The 22,120-nt window shown below is 32.9% G+C and overlaps 1 protein-coding gene across 1 annotated transcript in view; it reads left to right on the top strand.

Annotated features, from left to right (window-relative positions):
- The first annotated feature begins 5,128 nt into the window (after nucleotides 1-5,128).
- LOC129234332 (atrial natriuretic peptide receptor 1-like) overlaps nucleotides 5,129-22,120 on the top strand; it is a 55,322-nt gene continuing 38,330 nt past the window's right edge. The window contains exons 1-2 of the mRNA XM_054868325.1: nucleotides 5,129-5,194; nucleotides 13,630-13,769. Coding sequence (XP_054724300.1) covers nucleotides 5,129-5,194; nucleotides 13,630-13,769 — 206 coding nt within the window. The remainder of the gene's footprint in view (nucleotides 5,195-13,629; nucleotides 13,770-22,120) is intronic.

The raw sequence follows: 22,120 nt of genomic DNA, 5'->3' as shown, positions 1-22,120 counted from the left end.
GAATTCAACAAGTGACTCCCCCTAGTTTTGTGACACTATAGTAAAAAGTAATCTGTGCAAAATTTGAACTCGATCGGTTAATAATAACACGTGCCCCTAGGGCGTTGAACTTTAACGCTTTTATTAATTTTCCCGCAAATCGCGTTTTTACTCTAGACCCCGTACGTCGTTTCTCCTAGGTTTGCAAAATATTTTTACAGCGAGGTAGCACTAAAATTAATCTTTTCAATTACTTCATATGATCTAAAGATTTTACATTTATTAAGAATGAAATAGTGCTTTAGAAACTTTACCTAAATCATACGTTTTTCTCAATGTATTTCAATCGTGAGCATTTTCTTCCGAGTCTTGGACTGTCTGTAAACTAAATTGCTTTTGTGACTCAAATTTGGTAAATTGATTGTGAAATTCTTCGATTAATTGTGCTTCTCTTTCAGTTGTATTATTCACAACTTTCAGTATTTTAACGATACCTTATCCCTTTAAATAGCTTCCTTTATTTTGCCACGAATCAGGATCATATAGGAAAACATCTTTTGATGTTTGTAACTTATCAAACAGTTTTGTTGACTTTTAATTGATTCTATAAAGAGGAAGATCTTTACTAAGGAAGTATTCCAAATCATCTACTGTTATTTGAAAATTTTTATACAGTCATCAGACACGTTTTCCTTATTAGCAAGCATTTTTTGGAGTAGTCTTTTCCTTTCTTCGAAGTTAATTAATTCCTTTATCTAATACCGGACAAAGATACTAATTCATTCCCTAAATACCATAAGTGATTTATGAATTTTCCAATCACTGCTTCTGCTGCATGTTTGTCATCATTTTGTACGCTGCTAGTTTTTTTAGACACATTATATTATTTAAAGGAGCCTAAATTGGGTTGCTGCGAAAAATCTATATCTTCATACAGCATTTAACTGTAAAACAGCATTTATGGGCTTTCTCTTCATGTAAGGTCAATTTAAATTGTTCCCAGTTTATCGGCGTTTTTTTCGTTTTTCGTTTTTCTTTTTTTTTTCAGTTACATCTGGATTTAGCTTTGTATCCCAGTGAATAACTAAAAAAATCTAAAGTTAAATTCATGAAATTTGTTTTTACCTCCCGAAGATTTTCTCTTGCTCTCTTAAGGGATGTCTAATTGATCACAAGGTCATTTGGATTTAAATTTACTGCATCTACATAGGCTGTTAATAAATGAACAGCATCTTTGTCCCTAATACGGCATTTGTCTAACAGTGATGAAAGGCGAGCCGATATCAATAGTTGTTAAGCTTTTTTTCGTTGTAGTCGAACAGATATAGAAAAAAGTTTCAACAAGTTCGGATAGATACCCATTTCGGTTTCTAAATCTTGTGAATTGCAAGAAGAATTTGATGATAATAAAGGTATATGTACTGAAACAGAAGAAAATTAATTTAAAGTATGAATTTTTACATTATTCCGATTTGGACATTTTTTAAATTTAAATTTTAGGTATGGAAAATACAGTATATTTTTATGTTAGGGTAATCGATTTTTTTTTCAAAATTTATGCATAAAGAATTAAAAATTGCATGAACATTTAAGTATATTTATAAACTAAAGAACAGCGAATTAAAATATAATTGCCAGTATTATATTTATAGCACTGAAATCTAGCGATCCTATTTGCCACACCTATAACATACACAGGGATGTTTTTAAAGCAACACCCCCAAGGCCTGGAGGAGGCATTTTTGTTATCGTCAAAGATCATTCATTAATGGCCTTTAGAATCCCTTGTGTCTATATTGGTTGAAAGAAATGTTCCCCTGCCGTTTGGTTTGAACCGAGCGCAAAATAGCGGTATGGCTGACCCACGGCCATTATTGTACATGAAGCCTCTGTAACTTGTAAAATTTTACGCAATGAAAGTGAGAGAATGGTCAGTCTGAAAGTAGCAACATCTATTCAGATTCAAAATTACTTTAAATATGAAACTAAAGAAAACTTTCATATAAAAATGAGAAAATCTGCAACTTTTTCTTCTAAACTCAAAAAAGGGGGCCCTAGGGGCACGGGTTAATATTCATGATTGACTTAAAATTTTGAAAGGATCATTTATTTGTATAATGGAACAAATTGAGGGGGCGTCGCGTAAAATATCTACAACTTCAAAAATAAGGACCACCATATATATATATATATATATATATATATATATATATATATATATATATATATATATATATATATATATATATATATATATATATATATATATATATATATATATATATATATATATATATATATATATATCTTAATATATAAAAATCTTCTATGCGGACGTTTGTCACCATAAGGCTTTTAAACGGCTGTACCGATTTTGATCAAATTCTTTGTGTGAAATTAAGTTGTGGCAAGCATGGTTTCGAAGTGCGATGGATCAAATCGGAAACGTTTTTGTTAATTTATTAATTCATTTAAATATTGTATGGTTATATCTCCCAAATGATTAATATTTATTTTAACCTATTGTTGAGCGAGAATTGAAATAAATATTTAACCCGTTGCCAAAGGGCAATAAGAGAGACAGCTCTGCTTCTTGTAATGAAATTTCCTACTGTGATAAAGAGAGAGAGTGAAGCCTTCATTTCTTAAAAGCAACGATTTAAGGTCCAGTGATATATTTTAAAGTAAAGTACTAGAAGAAATCGGGTTTCTTTCACTAGATTCACGCAAAACGCGTGTTTATCGTAGTAGTTAAACCATGTGACCGGATGGGTGCTTTAAGTTTTCCTAAACAAATGATCGGAAAGTACCGTACAAAACGACATTTGTTTCTCGGTTCAAATCCATCTGAGTGTTGTCACCAATGGCAAAAATACTTTAAGGATTATCAAACTAATTGGTACATTATTAAAGGAAACGATGGTGGAATTTGAAGACGAAACAAATTTTATTTTCGTTCAGATAAATTACAACAGGGTAGTTCTGTACACACAAGATCAGTGCAGTGGAAGATTTTTATCTTTGGCGGAAAGAACAAATTAGGCAAATATATGAAGTTTTCGTTCAAAAGATGGGACCGCTAATCGGTCAGTTTGCTTCGCTCACTGATCGGTTGGATTACAGGAACGTGGTGGCTTGGCAACATTGGCTATAACAATACAGTTGCATGATTATTAGTTTACTACCGTTAATGTAGTTTATTGTATTTTTTGTTCATTTGGTGAAATATTCTAACTCGCAAAGAATTGTTTTTTGGTTTTTAAAGAGTGTTTAGTCATTTTAGTTGACGAATGTGTTTATTTTACATCGGAAGGGGGGATTTTCGCTTATTCAGGGAACTATTTTTACATTTATCATTTTTTTAAACGCTATCCACTGGATTGTTTTATTCTTTTTCATATGGGGGACGTTGCAGCGGGATTTTCCGTTTTTTTTTTTTTTTCTAGATGGGGAGTTAATATCTGAGGATTATTTTTATTCTTTGAGTATGTCTGAAGGAACAAACCATACAATCTATGAAGATGTTTCAAGTACGCGAGAAAAAATAGTTGATAAAACAACTAATCAGTGGGCTCTAGATAAATCAAGTTGTAATAAATATACGCATTTTGACACCAAGTAGCTTAAAATATTTTCTATTTACTTATTTTTTTCAACAAAACGGTTCAAATACTTGATAGTTTATTAAAATTTTTCAACTTACAAAGTTCGAACAGAACAACGTCTGTCGGGTCCTCTAGTATATATATATATATATATATATATATATATATATATATATATATATATATATATATATATATATATATATATATATATATATATATATATATATATATATATATATATATATATATATATATATATATATATATATATATATATATATATATATATATATTCTAGCAGTACCAGCACAGCGATACCCGTGCTACAAATTTAATGGAAGTCCGTTGAATAAAAAAAAATTGACGCACCCTCCCCCCTCTAATGTGAAATATGATCATTTTTCTTTGTATAAAATGCGTACACACCTTTTCAAAAAAAAAAAAAAAAAAAAAAACAACTATTTAAGTTTCTTTGGAATTTAAATCTTTTCGTCAAATCATTAAATTAGATTTACAGTTGCCTTAAAACTCTATTTAGTGAGCGAAGCGGGTTTTACTGCAATTTAAAATATTTCGGTAAAAAAAACATCAAATAATATCTTTTATATATCGCATGGCTGGCTTGAATAATTTTATTTTGGATATCATGTCGCTTTGTGCTAACCCTATGCAAATAAATAGTTCCCTACTCTTTGTTTACGTAAGCAAAGGAAAAACCTTGAAACAAAAAAATTGACGCCAGTGGATAAAAATTTTTGACAAAATGGTTCTTTCTAATTCTCGAGATGAAACAAATTTGTGTTTTTGAACATAATCGATTTACCCTTGCCGTCGGAAAATCGCATAAGAAGACTCATCCCATTCGATGTGTCTCTTAATAGAAGCATAAAACGCAAACCACGCCTCTTTTGTGAAAAAAGTAACCATTAGACTAGTAACAATTTTTAAAACGTAAAACTGCATCTAATTCGTGAAAATTCATCGACTTCCTCCTCATAAAAGCACGTATTGCATTTAAATGATACATTTCCTTACTGATTCTTCAACATTTTATAGAACATTCTCCCTTCCTTTTCCCCAACATTTTCCTTTCAACATTTTATGGAAATGAAGCTTCATCAAGTCGCTATCCCAGATCAGGTTAGTCAGAAATTCTTTGCATTGTATTTACAAAAATCATTACATTTTCCCATACCGGCAAGTAATTGAATTGTAGTGACCGTTTTGTAGCAATGGCAGAATTATTTTCCCTCGTATTTGATCTTCGAAATGGATGAAGTGACAAGGTATGTAAAAATTACCCTTCTCTTTGTAAATGTGTTTCTGAGAACGTTTAAAAAAATAAGAGATTGACAATGATTTGACTTTGTATACCCATAAAAAGGCCCAGTTTTCCGAAATTGGCTGCAGTGCTGAAAGTAACACTAGCATCATAGCTGAAAATATCAAATATATCTAAATCACACGTACTTCATTCTTATAACTAAATATCTAGTTGCTGCGTCGCATAACATTGCACTTCCTGCATAGAAAATAGAAGGATGTCAAGTGAGACATGCACAACACTCAGTTTTTGGCCTCCTTCAGATGCCAAGACCCCGGTGCTCGTAAGAAAAGAGGGCCATGCTTCTCCCCAGAAAAATAGACAGAAAAACAAAAGGTTTAAAAAAAAATCCAGTATCCAGCATTCATTTGAATTTTCACGTATTGAACTCGAATTTTTTTTTTTTTTTTTGCAATCACGAATTGCGATGGGACCCAACTCGTTCAATTAGTTATTTCTACAAATAAAATGGGGTGGAAATAGTCAAGAAATTTGCATGGGGGGGGGGGAGGGGGTCTGGTGCTTTCCTAGAATATGTAATACGAGGCATGTCCATAAAATAAATGGAGACTAGGATGTAGTATTGAAGCTAAAGATTTTATGACCGATATCCACCCGTACACTTAACATACAGATTATTTACTGCGTATAACGTTATGTAATTTAAATTTTTTTATCAATCTGAAATGATGGGGATTAGTATTCTGGAGATTCTATCATTGTATGAAGTTTTGCTGATTGAGTTCATCAATTTTAATATTAGGAAAAAGTTTCGATTCGCCCCCGGAATTTTTTTGGAATTGAAGTTCCAAAAACGAAATCTTAGACGATTTTGATGGTGTAGTGGGAGAGAGGATTGGGGGTACTTCCAAAGGAAATTTTTTGGAAATTTAGGTCGTAACAAGAAGTTCCGTCTAGAACTATACGAGCCTACTTTCCCATATACCCATACTACTTTCTAGTACCTGATCAATATTCTCAAAAATAGCTAAAATCGCAAATTGTTTCAAACATACTTTTGCTAATTTCTAGGAATAAAGTATTCCTCACACATCTACAAAAATTAGATGCGTAAAAAAAAGCACCTTTTAAACAAAGCAGCTAATACACTTTTTTCCCTTAAAAAAATTCTTTAACAGCTTTCAAAACGAAAAAATAATAATTAAAATTAATAAGCTTATTAAAATAAATACCATAGACTAATAATAAGAGTAGACCGAGCTTTCTCATTCTTGCTGATGAAGAAAATTGGTTCATAGATGTATCATGTGACTAGTGGGAGGGCTTGGCGAAGACTTTGGCAGCATGGTTGCTGGATGGCAGCATTATCTATAGTTTGGCACTCGACATGTATTTTAAGACGTATTGTGTTTTTATTAAAAAAAACTTCCAGGTGCAGAGATTGAACTGTTTTTCTTTTAGTTATGCATTATTTTGACATTAGTAATAGTTTTTGATCAGTTTTCGGTAACTTTTATTTCATTTGGAGTTGTCAGCGTTGGCGTGAACGAAATGGCGTAAATGTTTTGCGTTAACGCAAAAATGTACTAATCGGTATCTTAAATTGAAACTGTAGGTAAAAATCTTACTGTTTGCTGATTCTTCTTGGTCGCTTGCATCTTTTATTGCTTAGAGAGTTATTGAAATTGACTAAAGAAAATGCACAATACTATCTAAACGAAAAACTCACTATATTAACAAAATATTTACAACTTTGAATATCAAATTTACAAATCGGACTCCATAAAAGATCATTCTTCCGTGTTCCATCAATTCTATTTATTTTATTTCGCGCTGGCGTTGATCGTCTGCTACTATTAACGCCCGCTGTTGCTAGGATATCCACCAGTCACATGGTTTGGTTTATGAGCAGCAAAAGGGTTGCCATAGCTCGGTCTACTCTTATTATTAGTCTATGATAAATACATCATATCAAAGAAAAAAAATCGTTTCTTTTTCCCCTGTTGCCAAAAATAATTTTTTAAATGAATTAATGCACTTACCAAAATAAATAAAAACAATAAAATGTCTACTTAAGGAAATACTTTTCATTGTCAAAAAAAAAAAAAAAAATCGTCTGCGCATATCGTTATGTAGAAACATAAATGACTTCGAGTTTATTCGCCGAAAACTGAATACCTAAATTAAAACTTTAGCGTGAAAATAAAAACAAATCATATCAACATTAATTATTTCACAGTGAAAACCATAGCTGCGGATGGAGTCGGAGTCAATCTCATTTTGGGAGTCGGAGACGAATATCTAAGAATCGGAGTCAGTCATTTCTCCTCCGTGTATAAATTTTTGCCAAAGCTACGAAGTCAGAGTCGAAGTCAGGGAGCCGGAGTCCGATTAATTGTCGGACACATTAGTCGGAGTCGGAATCAGGTGCCTCTAAATCCTTGGAGTCGGAGTCTGGAGTTTGGCGTCAAGAGCTATTTACAACAAAATTTGTTTGAAATAAATCCGCCTTCAAGTACGGAATCTACATTGACTTTCAGTTTCCCCGTAGGCGCTAATGTTACGTTTTTTTTGAACTGTTCAAAATTGAAAAAAACATAGCTCAAATCCAAAAGTGAAACATGGGAATGAGTTGTCCTCGCCGAGATCTTTTGAACAAAAAAAAGTTTGTTCGAATCGGACTATTCATTCAAAAGTTATTAAGGGGGGACAGACAGACGGACCGACAGACCGACAGACATTTTTCCCATCTCAATACCCTACTTTCCAATTTTTAATTTTTCGATATTTATTTAATTATCTTATTTATTCTTGATTTTTTTTTTGTCGCGACATTTTTAAGATGTTACATGCCTTCTTACATGCTTTTTTCTTCTTTTTCTGACTTTTACTGGGAAAGTAGGCTAAAAAGAGAATAGTAGATTATTTTTGATGACAAGGGAAAATGTTCACAGACTTTTACCCAGATCTTTTTAAAAAGTAAATTTGTAAAAATGAAATTTCATACCATCTTTAATTACGTGAAGGGGACAGTTGACACTTCTTTGAATATTTTTTTCGAAATTAAAATCCTAAAAACCCATTTATTGACATTTTTTAATGAAGTTTGCGGGCAGGAAGAGGTTTGAGGCTTGTCACGGAATGTTTCCAAAATTGAGTTCTAAAAACAAACTACTTTCCAGATAAGGGTAGGGTTTGGAGAATCTCTGACAGAAATTATAAGAAATTGAAGTCCCAAAAACGGAATTTTAGTTTAACTCTGGTATGAGAGGGGGGGGGGGAGTTGCTGCAATCCTACAACCACTTTCTTGAAAATGCCACTGCGCTAAAGTATTGATGCTATTCTAAAATAATGCTATTTTTTCTCTATAAATTTTAATTTTTAAACTATACAATATTTCTTTAAATGTAGGAATAATGTCGCGACCCCATAAGAAATGCTTTGCGATCTCCTTGGTGGTTGCGACCCACAAGTTGGAAACCCCTGGTCTAACTGAACAAATATGTTTCAACAAGAATAATTTCAGTGTCGAGGACTTGACATCTCTTAGTCCTGACTTAAATCTAATGGAAAACGTATGGTAACATCTAACACGAAACTTGTATGAAAATGGGAGCCAATATTTTTCGTCCCAATGCGTTAGAGCAGCGATAGAGAAAGCATGGTACGAGCCACAATGAATTTTCTCCATAAGTAATACAAAACTTATGGGTAATAACTCCATAAGTAATATAAAACTTTGAATGGAAAAACGCATGTTTGAAGTAATTACGCAATTTCATATTATCATTTAATTGTGTTTCTCAACCTTAAATATAGTTCATACATTAAAAAAATTTCTATAATTATGTTATTTACCATTAACACCTTATTATCCGTTTTTTTTTTTTTAATTAATTCAACACATGATGTTTTTCTAATAAATGAACCCTAACTTGTGTTTCATGCACTATTTATTACTATACACTTACGAAATAAAAATTCCCCAATTCACATTGCACCTGTGAATTGTACTTTATACTGGTGTCGATATATATGGGACAGGGTGCAATGTTTTTATTGCTTTTTTAAATTCTATTTTGTATTCTTGACTGATGATTTTAAATTTTAGCGTATTTTTAGTGAAATCAATTATCTGTTCCTTATGTCCACTTCCTCCATTTTCTGAGGTATTTAACTGTTTTCTCTCACTAGAAAAAAAAAAAAAAAAGGCTCGCTATGCTCTTATATTTGTTTTCCTCTCCTGAGTCCTGATAATTTTTTCAGTTAAAAAGTGATACCAAGTGGTTCTTTGTCACACATTTTACCTAATCAAAATGCTCTATGGTTCTTTGAGGTAGTGAGAAGCAAAGGGATGTAAGTGGTAAAATTAAAAATTTGGAAATAATCAGTACAAATAGTAAGGGAACCACTCTTCTGTCTTGGGGCAAGATACAGTACTAGTAGCCCTGCTAGGTGCTGCTATACAGCATGATTTAGAAAAACTTTTCAATGAAAGCCTACCTCGGATCTTATATTTGACGCGTTTTATTCAAAACTTGGAGATGCCCACTTACATCCCTTTGCTTTTCACTGTCTCATTTGTGAATTGGAAATTAAATTTTTATAAAAATAGAAAAAGTTGCATCCGTATCAAATACATGGTGGCACACAACTTTAAACGGTTATTTCTCATTTTGAACCCACCGCTTATATGAATCACATTTGATCCAAACGGTTTTGATTCCATAAAGCGGCTGATTCAATAAAGCGCCTAATTCAATAAAGCTGGATTTTATTCCGTTTTTGACAATTTGATTCATTAAAGCGACTGATTCAATTAACCACCGATTCAATTAACAGGCGTCCACAGTATTTTCAATTTTCTAATAACCCTTCGTCTTTCAGTTCCAAATGGAAATCCAACTTGTTTAGCTTTCAGGCATACATCAAAATTTTCGGACACATCTCTTAATTCTTTTCCTGTTAGCTTAGTTCCTGTTGAATTGTTCAATAAACATTTCATTTTCTGAACACACATGTGTCCCAGCTTTGCGATGTCCTACCTGCATCCTGCATTATTCTCATATTCGGTCAAAAGTGATTCATTTTCTTTACTCAATTCTACTTCATAAAGTCCTATTTCATTTTTAAAACCTTTCTTCACGATTTTCCCAGCCATTTGGGATTTCTACTCTATCTTAATTAATATATTAACAGCATCTTCTAGCCATGTCTCATTATTTACCACGTGACTAGAAGATCCTGAATCAATTATCCACTTCTGATAAATTTTTTCATTTGGAGCAAGAAACGAGACAGAACCATTCCGAAAATAGCAGTATTTTTCTACGTGATTAGATTTTTTTTACAAATGCTACAACGAGGCTGATTTTTTTAGTTTTCATTATCTTTAGTAAATGCAAATGACTATTTTTTCTGTCGTATTTATTTTTTTATTAATGTATTTCTCTTGTATTCTATTTTCAGGGCAGTATCTGGCAAGGAGATATTTAGAATTCCATGGAAATCATTTCTTTTCTTGTACTTGCCAGATTTTGTTCCTAAATTTCAGACTTTTTCATAGAATTTTTCTTCATTCAGTAACCGTTCTGTCAAGTTAGCTAATGTTTTATCATCTTTAGCGGTCGATTCCCATGCACTTGGAAACTGTTTCAATTTTTCTGCTAAGCTTTGAAAGAAAGCTCGTCATCTATTTTTACTTTTACAAAAAAGGAAGTATTGTATTCGCGAAAAAATTTTTACTCAAAAATCGGCCTTAATTTCCATTTTGCTCACCCTCGAATGAATGTTGAGTTTATTTTTCAACCTGACCACACGTGGATATATGCCTAGGAACGTACAGACACCCGAAGTATCCATTTTGACGATCCCCGAGTTAATTACAACGAGTTTTCTCGTGACGTCTGTATGTACGTATGTATGTGCGTATGTGTGTATGTGTGTATGTATGTCGTATAACTCAAGAACGGAATGTCCTAGAAAGTTGAAATTTGGTACTTAGACTCCCAGTGGGATCTAGTTGTGCACCTTCATTTTTGGTTGCATTCGAAAGCCCCAAAAGGGGTCTTTTGCCCCTTTTTGGGGGAAATCATTGTGAATTTCAATGTAGACTTAAGTGGTGTTATAATTTGACAGACACTTGGCGATATATCGCCAGTCTTTTGTTCGCCAAGCTTTGTCGCCAACTTGGCGACAAATTTGGCGATTTTTTTAAAAAATATATTTTTTTACTTCCTTTTCCAAAAAAGGAAGTATTGTATTCGCGAAAAAAATTTCACTCAAAAATCGGCCTTAATTTCCATTTTACTCATCCCCGAATGAATGTTGAGATTTATTTTCGATCCGACCACACATGGATACATGCCAAGGAACGTACAGACACCAAAAATATCCATTTTGACCATCCCCGAGTTAATTATAACGAGTTTTCTCGTGACGTCCGTATGTACGTATGTATGCGTATGTGTGTATGTATCTTGCATTAATCAAAAATGGTATGTTCTGGAAAGGTGGAATTTGGTACGTAGACTCATAGTGGGGTCCAGTTGTACACCTTCCCTTTCGGTTGCATTCGGATGTTCCTAAAGGGGTCTTTTACACCTTTTTTGGGATGAAATCGTTGTTAAGTTCAATGCTAACTCAAGTAGTGTTATAATTTGTCAAACACTTGGCGATATATCGCCAAGCTTTTGGCCGCCCAGTTTTGTCGCCAACTTGGTGGAAAATTTATCGGATTTTTTTTTTTTTTTTTTAATTTTTAAGTCTGGTTTCACTTTGGCCAATGTTGGTGATATTTAAAGAGTTAACCACTGAATCACATTAAAATTGCCAATAATGAGGAAATAAATGTAAAACGTTTTTTTGCTTCGCTTTGCAAGAAACTAGGGGTGAAAATATTTAGTGTTTCCTTGCTTACTCCAAGGCGCTATTATCATTAAATTGGCGTAAAATGAAGTCATGTGATGCACACATCAGCTCGTTTTAAATCTGCTTTCAATTTGGCCACTGTTGGTGATATTTAGAGAGTAAACTATTAAATCACATTAAAATTGCCAATAATGAGAAAATGACATTAAATTGGAATAAAAGGAAGTCATATGATGCCCACATCAGCTCGTTTATCTAGTGCTTTTAGACGTTATGCTATTTAGCCGTGCACTAAACTGCCGCACTGAATGTTTACGCTTGCTGTCTACAGCTATTTTCCAGATTATAATATTTCAGAAGCGAATTGAATATTGCGCTTTACGCTTGCTATCAACCATATCGTTAGCAACACATGTGAGTAAAGATGCGAATTAAATATTGCACTCTGCGCTAATGGCATCAGTGAACGACAGTTTATCACTTGTGATGTCACGTGCAGAAGCGTAAAAAAATAAATTGAATCTGCGCACCAATTAAAATATTTTTTAAAAAATATTAAACTTTGTAAAATTATTTAAAAAAGGTCAGATCCTATGTTTTTAAGCATGTTCTTTCGGGAAAAAATACTTTTAAGTCTCCAAAAAGCGTATGTTTGTTTGAACGCGCAAAGCTCAAAAACTACCCGTCCGATTTCGCTGAAATTTTGACTGTTTTTTACTTCCTTTTACAAAAAAAAGGAAGTATTGTATTCGCGAAAAAGTTTTCACCCAAAAATTGGCTTTAATTTGCATTTTGCTCACCCCCAAATGAATGTTGAGTTTTTTTTCAACCCCACCACACGTGGATATGTGCCTAGGAACGTACAGACACGCGAAATATTCATTTTTGACTATCCCCGAGTTAATTACGGCGAGTTTTCTCGTGACGTCTGTATGTACGTATGTATTTGTATTTGCGTATGTGCTTATGTGTGTATGTGTGTATATGTATGTCGCATAACTCAAGAGCGGAATGTCCTAGAAAGTTGAAATTTGGTACGTAGACTCCTAGTGGGGTCTAATTGTGCACCTTCCTTTTTCGTTGCATTTGTATGCTCCAAAGGGGGTCTTTTGCCCCTTTTTGAGGGGAAATCATTGTTAATTTCAATGTAAACTCACGTGGTGTTATAATTTGGCGGACACTTGGCAATATATTACCAGTCTTTTGGTCGCCAAGTTTTGTCACCAACTCGGCGACAAATTTGGCGGGTTTATTTTTTTTATTTTATTTTTTTTTTTAAATCTGGTTTCAATTTGACCAATGTTCGTGACATTTAGAGAGTAAACTATTGAATCATATTAAAACTGCTAATAATGAGACAATGACATTAAATAAGAATAAAAGGAAGTCATGTGATGCACACATAAGCTCGTTTCTTTTAGCAATGGAAAGGATTGGAGACCAGTTCGAAAAAATTTCGAATGATAGTTCTTTTTTTAATTCTTATTTAATATGCATTTTTCACATACATTCCCAAATGTGAAGGTAACGAATTGCATGCGCATATTAAGATTATAAATCGTTGGAAAGGGGAAGCTTTTTCAGCGTCCTATACAATTTGTTCCAATTCTCTAACTTAATTACAGCTGGAATTATTCGTGTTTTCACTTCGAGTTTTTCATGGCTGTGCTCGATTTCAGGCACTTTTCAACCTCTACTAGGCAAAACCTAAGGCGTATTGTAGGGACTAAATAATTATAGGGACTAACACTAAATTGTAGGGACTGGTGTAGATACATGCATTCAACTCGCAATCAAAGGATAGATTAATGAAATTAGTGTTTTTAATTAGAATAATTTAGAAATATTACATTTACGGATTTTAACTTTTTTTCTCAACGTGGTAGAACCTAAACCTCATGGACAACGCAATGAATATGATGGGAAAACATGCCATCAACGTGGATCAACTTTTAGAAGAAAGAAGTCCGTTGCTGACTGAAAAGCAAAATAAAGCTGAAGATCTTTTACATCGAATACTTCCTAAGTATGTTTGCAGTTCAATATAATTTAAGTATTGATTTTACACTTTCTTCTCAGATCATTTATTTTGATCATTTATCGCTCCGGGTTTCACCCGTCTAGGGGATGACACCCGAAGTTGAATCGCTATTTTCAAAAAAAAAAAAAAAACTTCAATTCAGAAAGTTTCCCCCAATATTTTAAATTATATTTACTCTATCAGAAGAAAACGATGTTGCATCACCACGGGGAGGAAGGGGGGGGGGGATGGAGGCAGGCACTTGCACTAAAAGATACCTTCTGGAGGGGGGCTGATACCAAATTGGATTAAAGAATTTCTGAAAAATTTTGATGCTTCGGTTCCGAATTTTTTCCCAACATTTTAAATTATATTTAATCTATTAAACAGAGTAGCATCACTACGGGGAGTGGAGGTGCATTTGCGCCGACTGACATTGTTCAGGAAGGTGACACACAAAATAAGTTTAAAAGTCTCTGAAATATATAAATACCGAAATCCTGATATATAGTTTAAGTTGTATTTGATCTATCAACCGCAACAGCACCACTGGGGGGGGGGGGGGTTGCGTCAAGTGACAACCCTTTAGAGAGTGGCACTCAAAATTTATTTAAGAGTTTTCTGAAAAATACAAATACATAAACACTGAATGAAATCTCGATTAAATTTACTCTAGCAAGAGTAAAAAAAAAATCATCACGCATCAGCACGCAAAAAAAAAAAAAAAAAAAATAATAATAAATAAAAAAAAAATAAAAATAAAATAATAATAATAAATAACAAATAAATATACACATTTCAGACGATAATAATTTGATAAATATTAAATGTAAAACACGGCAGACGAGAAGGGGAGAAAAGGCCTATGAAAAGTATTCCCAAAAGATCTTGAAGTAAGCAATCCACTATTGCAGAATTTTTTCAAAACACACTATACTGAATTAAAGTGCCAAGACGAACATTTCATAACTCAAGTTAAAAGTTACTTCTTAATAATTTTCATACGTACTATAATCTTACTAATCTTAATATATAAAAATCAATGTCCTGAGATAACATATATATATATACATACTAGTGAAAATACCCGGCGTTGCCTGGGTCAGTAATAATTAAGAGAAAAAATCGTTACTTGCTTTTGTTTTCTGTTTTAAGGGAAATAATTTAAAACACATCTTTTTGACGTGATTAAAAATCGAGTTTCTTCCTTACCCATAAAACTAAAATAGCAATAAGTATAAAGAGCAAAATAGTATTGATTTAGAAACGAAAGCACTATATTTAAGCATATACAAATTTCCAAAACATGAAATTAATCTTCTCATGTTTAAAAAGATTAATCTGTTGATACTTTTTTTTTTTTACATGGAGTCTAAAACCTTCTCTGTATGGCTAATGAAGTACGAAGTGATTTAAAAAAAGTAGCTGCGCTCGTAATCCCCTTATACTTGCTTTAGCTATTTTGGGAAATTTCAATCATTGTGGGCTCTTGGTGCGATTTTAACGAATTTGCGAGAGTCGTTTTGGGGTACCTTCGATGATTCTCCCCCCTTCTTTCCTTCCTTTGTAAAACGATATGATATTAATTTTCGTTACAGAGATATCGTCGCCAGATTCTGAGATATTTTTGGTCACCATAAAATGGCGCTACACAGTTTCATCCGAAATGTTTCCAAAATAAGTAATAAAATTTGATGATTGTTTGAAATTGTGCAAAAAGGAAAATTAATGGAAGTTTTTGTGCTGTTTATGGATTTGCCTAATTTAGTTGCTGGATTATTTAACACAGTAAAAAAAGTCTTTTGAAAATTCTTTGATTGGCGATATTTTGTTTATATGGTGAAAGCTGAGAAACATTATTACGTAGTCTTCGGCTTCAAAAACAGCAACGTTGAAAAAACTGCCAAATGCATCAGCTACGGAAATCTTTCTGCAAAAATTTTGGCGATCTGCTGGTTGATTGGATAATGAGTAAGCGTTCAATCAGCATAAATAATAATAAAAACCATTAATTACATTAAAGTTCCGTTTAAGTGGAAAATGATCAGCCAAATCATGAATTATTTGCCAATCTTGTGCAAAAATCTTACTTCAAGATTTGACTTGAGAAAAGCCTTGAACGGTCACGAAAAGCAAAGATAGTCAACAATACAACAATTGCCGCTATCGACAGGGAGTTGAGATGATACACTAAATACTGTATTGAGTTGAGGAAAGCCTTCGAACATGGAACTAAAAAGCTCATAACTCGTTTTTTATTCTACTTAGAAATTTCGAACAGGTGCCATCTTCAGGAGAAAAATCAGAGCTTTCGATGGACATATAATGTAAATATGTGCAAGTATTTTTTCATCCCAATATTAGAGAATTTATACAAAAATTGTGTTTTATTGCCCCCCTAAGGGGGTTTTGCCCCCATAACGCGACGAAAACTACCCTATGTGTTATTCTGATGCATAAGCTATATTATTGTAAATTTTTATGAAAATCCGTTCAGTAGTTTTTGCGTGAAAGAGTAACAAACATTCATCCATACATCCATACATCCATACATCCATACAGACAAACTTTCGCATATATAATAGTAGTAAGATATATATACATATATATATCAACGCACAGCCAAAACCACTGAAGCTTCAGACTTGAAATTTGGCAGGCATGTCCGTATGATTACGAAAGTAACCACTAAGAAAGGATTTTTTGAAGTCTCAATTAGTTCGGGAGAAATTAATTAAAACCCATTCGCAGCTCCAACGAACTATAGGGGGCACTGCAGTCACTGTTTAATGGCGGAATTGAAAACTAAAACAAACGCATGTGGTAGCGAAGAAAATGCTAAAAGTGTTGTGATTTTTGTTCGTATGTATGATTTTTTCGCTTTATTCGTTTGAAAAGATTTTTCAAAGTCTTGTGGATATTCTGACCCATATAGAAAGAGATTAGAAACCAAAAAGTATTACGAAAGTAAACAATTAATGTAGAACACACAGTAAGTTGTTCTGAAGCAGCCATTTTCACGATGTTGAATTCGGAATTCATAAATTTTTGGTTCGCTTCGAACGGCATTTTCATTTTGTACCGTTTTTTCTATACATTAGTACATATTAAGTTCAGTTTCGTGACATTTCCAGCATTTGTTGACATTTTTGTCACATAGTGCACATACGTGGCAGACTGTCAAGAGTAACGTTTAACACTAGATAATTTATTTCTATGACTATATGATTGGATATCCAAAGAAATCATGCATTTAATTCATTCGTCATGGAAATAATTTACCTGATATGCGAAATCTTGTCAAGATACATTATTCTTTCACATAATTTTAAAACCATAACACTATAAACAGATTTTTGGCGAACTTTTATTTTTTATTGTTCAAATTCTTAACGTTCTTTCTGGATTTTTCAATCTGTTCTGCGATAAATATTTTCAAGAAAATTTATTTGCATACTGTCTATTTCAGTAGGATACTGTAGTAACAAATTTTATTTAAATCATTTATGTGGAATTAGGTTAAAGAAAAGTGTCCAGTCAATGTTGTTAAGTTCGTTTTTTTTTTCATCGAATTGAAAAACTGATATTTATTCAAATTCACTCAGAACAAAATAAATAAAATGTGTACTCACAGTTTATATATGGTGGTAGTTTTCTTTTCAGTTGATTGACCATTATTTCTTTTTACTTATCGAATTCTGTAATCTTACTATCATTTTATTCCACTCATGATAAAAATTAAAAATGGTTTAACTAAAAACGCGAAAACTCGCCAAGGCTACTTTGCTTGTACAATACTAAAACTACTATAACCCTAAACAAATTTGGCGAAACCTTTCAGCTGAGAATAAAAGGAATAAAGTAAATTCTTTCTCGGTTATTCATTTTGTTCTACGATAATATATTCAAGAAAATATTTTGCATACTGTCCATTCCAACTAAATGCTGCTGTAAAATATGATTAGTTAAATTAATGTAAGATTAAAAAAAACTCATATTCTTACAAATTCATACAAAACAATAAAATTTTTTACCTGGTATAACGTTATCCAATTTCGTTAATCCAGAGTTTTCTTGTTTACGCTTCCACCATTTAATAATTTTTTGAAAGAAATAAGAAAAACTAACATTATTTTGAGAAGCTCGAGAATACTACTAAGGGGACGAATTAATTTCTGTAGCTGAAAGCAAACTAAGACACATCGATTGCGTTAATAAATACTCAGAACAAACTGCCTGTGTTTACGTCAACAGACACACGTGATGCGCAACGTGGCAATGTTTTAGGTGCAGACGCAGTTTTATAAATCACCGCAAGGTAGCGTATTCGAGCGCTGGAGTTCCGAATTAATTTCTGCGAAATTAAAACCTGTCATTGAAATTCAAATTCCTTATTTTCGAAGGCTTTCCTCCATTCAAATCATTATTCAATACTTCATCTCAACTTTTGGTAGATAGCGAACTATAAATTTGATATTGTTTTTGTTTCTCACGTGATTCTTCGAGGCTTTTCTCAAGTCAAATCATAATGTTTCCATCTTTTGCTAGAAACGACTTTGTGTCTTTTGCTAGAAACGAAGTTTTTAAGAACATCATCACAGGCGGACTATCCTTTTGAAGTTAGAAGAGTGCAGTTTCCTGTTAAAGTTTGCTTTGCAATAACCATTAATAAGTCACAAGGACAGATATTAAAAGTAGCAGGGATCGATTTAAAAGAAGACTTTTTTCACACAGCCAATGTTATGTAGCTTGCTCCAAAGTCAGTTCATCAAGCAGCTTAATAATTTTAGCACCAGGAAAAAAAAACTAAAAATGTTGTATACAAAGAAGTTCTTGCTTAAACATAGGTATAACAATAAAATGTGGATGGTCTGTGTTTACAAAGATAATCAATACTTTAAAAGGATCGTTAATAACAGTTAAAGATCGGTTAAGGACAAGGGCATATATATAAGGAGTCCAGGGACCCCGGGATCCTCCCAAAATTAGGAAAAATTATAGGTAACTAGAGGACCCGACAGACGTTGTTCTGTTCGAACTTTGTAAATTTAAAAGTTAAAAAATTTCAATAAACTATCAAGTGTTTGAACCGTTTTGTTGAAAAAAATAAGTAAAAAGAAAAGGTTTTAAGCTGCTTGGTGTCAGAATGCGTATATTTATTACAACTTGATTTATCTAATGCCCACTGAACATTTGTTTTATTAACTAATTTTTCTCCCGTACTTGATGGTTTGTTCTTTCAGCCATACTCAAAGGATAAAAAGCGTCCTCAGATATTAAGTGTAAAAAACTAACTACCCATCTAGAACAAACAGGAAATCCCGTTGCAACATCCCCCATATGAAAAAGAATAAAACAATGAAAAAGATATCGTTTAAAAAAATGATAAATGTAAAAACTCTGAATAAGCGATAATCACTCATCCCTCCCCCCCCCCATAACGATGCAAAATATACGCTTTCTTCAACTAAAATGACTAAAAACTCTTTAAAAACGAAAAGCAACTCCTTGCAATTGGAAATAATTCGCCAAATAAACAAAATATACAATAAATTACATTAACGGTAGCTTTAAAATGTAAACAAATGCTCACACAACTCTATTGTTTACAGCCAAAGTCGCCAAGCCACCACGTTACTGTACTCCAGCCGATCAGTGAGCGAAACCAACTCCGACCGATTAGCGCTCGATCTTTTGAACGAAAACTTTTTAAACTTCATATATTGCCTAATTTGTTCTTTCCACCAAAGATAAAGATCTCCCACTGCACTGATCTTTCGTGTACAGAACTACCCAGTTGTAATTTATCTGGACGAAAATAAAATTTGTTTCGTCTTTAAATTCCATCATCTTTTCCTTTAATAATGTACTGATTAGTTAGATAATTCTTAACGTATTCTTGATATTGGTGCCAAAACTCAGATGGATTTCAGCCGAGAAACAAATGTTGCTAAGTACGGACGGTACTTTCTGATCATTTAGTTAGGAAAATCTAAAGCACCGATCCGGTCACATGGTTCAACTACGACGACAGAACACACGTTTTGCGTGAACTTTCCAGTACTTTACTTTAAAATATATCACGGGACCTAAAATCGTTGCTTTTAAGAAATGTAAGGCTTCATTCTCTCTCTACGTTTTATCTATTCTCAATTGACACACCACAGTAGGAAATTTCATTACAAAAAGCAGAACTGGCTTTCTTATTGTCCTTTGGCAACAGGTTAAATATTTATTTCAATTCTCGCTCAACAATAGGTTAAAATAAATCATTTGGGAGGTATAACGATCCAATGTTTAAATTTATTAATTAATTAACAAAAACGTTTCCGATTCGATCCATCGCGCTTCGAAACCATGCTTGCACACAAAAAATTTGATCGAAATTGGTCCAGCCGTTTAAAAGCCTTATGGTGACAAACGTCCGCACAGAAGATTTTTATATATTAAGATAAGTAATTATTATTACAGGGGATTTTCGAAACTAGGTGCACCAAGCACTGTTAACCCCAGCTAATTCCATAACCCGAGCAATGCCGGGTACGGGAATGCTAGTATTATATATGCGAAAGTTTGTCTGTATGGATGTATGGATGTTTGTTACTCTTTCACGCAAAAACTACTGAACGGATTTTGATGAAACTTTACAATAATATAGCTTATGCATCAGAATAACACATAGGGTAGTTTTCGTCCCGTTATGGGGGCAAAGCCCCCTTAGGGGGGCAATAAAACACAATTTTTGTATAAATTCTCTAATATTGGGATGAAAAAATACTTGCACATATTTACATTATATGTCCAAGTCCATCGAAAGCTCTGATTTTTCTGCTGAAGATGGCACCTGTTCGAAATTTCAAAGTAGAATAAAAAACGAGTTATGAGCTTTTTAGATCCATGTTCGAAGGCTTTCCTCAACTCAATACAGTATTTAGTGTATCATCTCAACTCCCTGTCAATAGCGACAATTGTTGTATTGTTGACTTTCTTTGCTTTTCGTGATTGTTCAAGGCTTTTCTCAAGTCAAATCTTGAAGTAAGATTTTTGCACATGATTAGCAAATAATACATGATTTGGCTGATGATTTTCCATTTAAACGGAACTTTAATGTAATTAATGGTTTTTATTATTATTTATGCTGATTGAACACTTACTCAATATCCAAACAACCAGCAGATCGCCAAAATTTTTGCAGAAAGATTTCCGTAGCTGATGCATTTGGCAGTTTTTTCAACGTTGCTGTTTTTGAAGCCGAAGACTGCGTCATAATGTTTCTCAGCTTTCACCATGTAAACAAAATATCGCCAATCAAAGAATTTTCAAAAGACTTTTTTTACTGTGTTAAATAATCCAGCAACTAAATTAGGCAAATCCATAAACAGCACAAAAACTTCCATTAATTTTCCTTTTTGCACAATTTCAAACAATCACCGAATTGTATTACTTATTTTGGTAACATTTCGGATGAAACTGTTTAGCGCCATTTTATGGTGACCAAAAATATCTCAGCATCTGGCGACGATATCTCTGTAACGAAAATTAATATCATATCGTTTTACAAAGTAAGGAAAGAATGGGGGAGCATCATCGAAGGTACCCCGAAACGACTTTCGCAAATTCGGTAAAATCGCACCAAGAGCCACAATGATTGAAATTTCCCGAAATAACTAAAGCAAGTATAAGGGGATTACGAGCGCAGCTACTTTTTTTTAATCACTTCGTACTTCATTAGCCATACAGAGAAGGTTTTAGACTCCATGTTAAAAAAAAGTATCAACAGATTAATCTTTTTAAATATGAGAAGATTAATTTCATGTTTTTTAAATTTGTATATGCTTAAATATAGTGCTTTCGTTTCTAAATCAATACTACTTTGTTCTTTATACTTATTGCTATTTTAGTTTTATGGGTAAGGAAGAAACTCGATTTTTAATCACGTCAAAAAGATGTGTTTTAAATTCTTTCGCTTAAAACAGAAAACAAAAGCAAGTAACGATTTTTTCTAATAATTATTACTGACCCAGGCAACGCCGAGTATTTTTGCTAGTATATGCATAAATTATTAAACTATTTTGTTTTTTACTTAACTTATTTCAAAAACTTTTTTCAAATAACATTAGTTAGTTCCTTTATATATAGCTATTGATTTATGATTATTGCGCTTTAAGACAAATGTTGTTAATTTAGAAAGGTAAAGAAAATTTTCCCGCTTTATCAAATACCCCGCTTAATCGAATAATATTTCTTAGAACCGACAATAGTCGATTAAGCGGGGCCGACAGTGTAAGTAAACCACTAGGATTAAAATCCTGCAATAATCTCATTGCAGAACTAAAGATTATTTGAAAGCTAACTTG

This window comes from Uloborus diversus, chromosome 1, assembly GCF_026930045.1.
Source record: "Uloborus diversus isolate 005 chromosome 1, Udiv.v.3.1, whole genome shotgun sequence".
Classification (NCBI taxonomy): domain Eukaryota; kingdom Metazoa; phylum Arthropoda; class Arachnida; order Araneae; family Uloboridae; genus Uloborus; species Uloborus diversus.
Note: the sequence above shows the minus strand (reverse complement) of the source record. Positions and strands in the feature narration are given on the sequence as shown.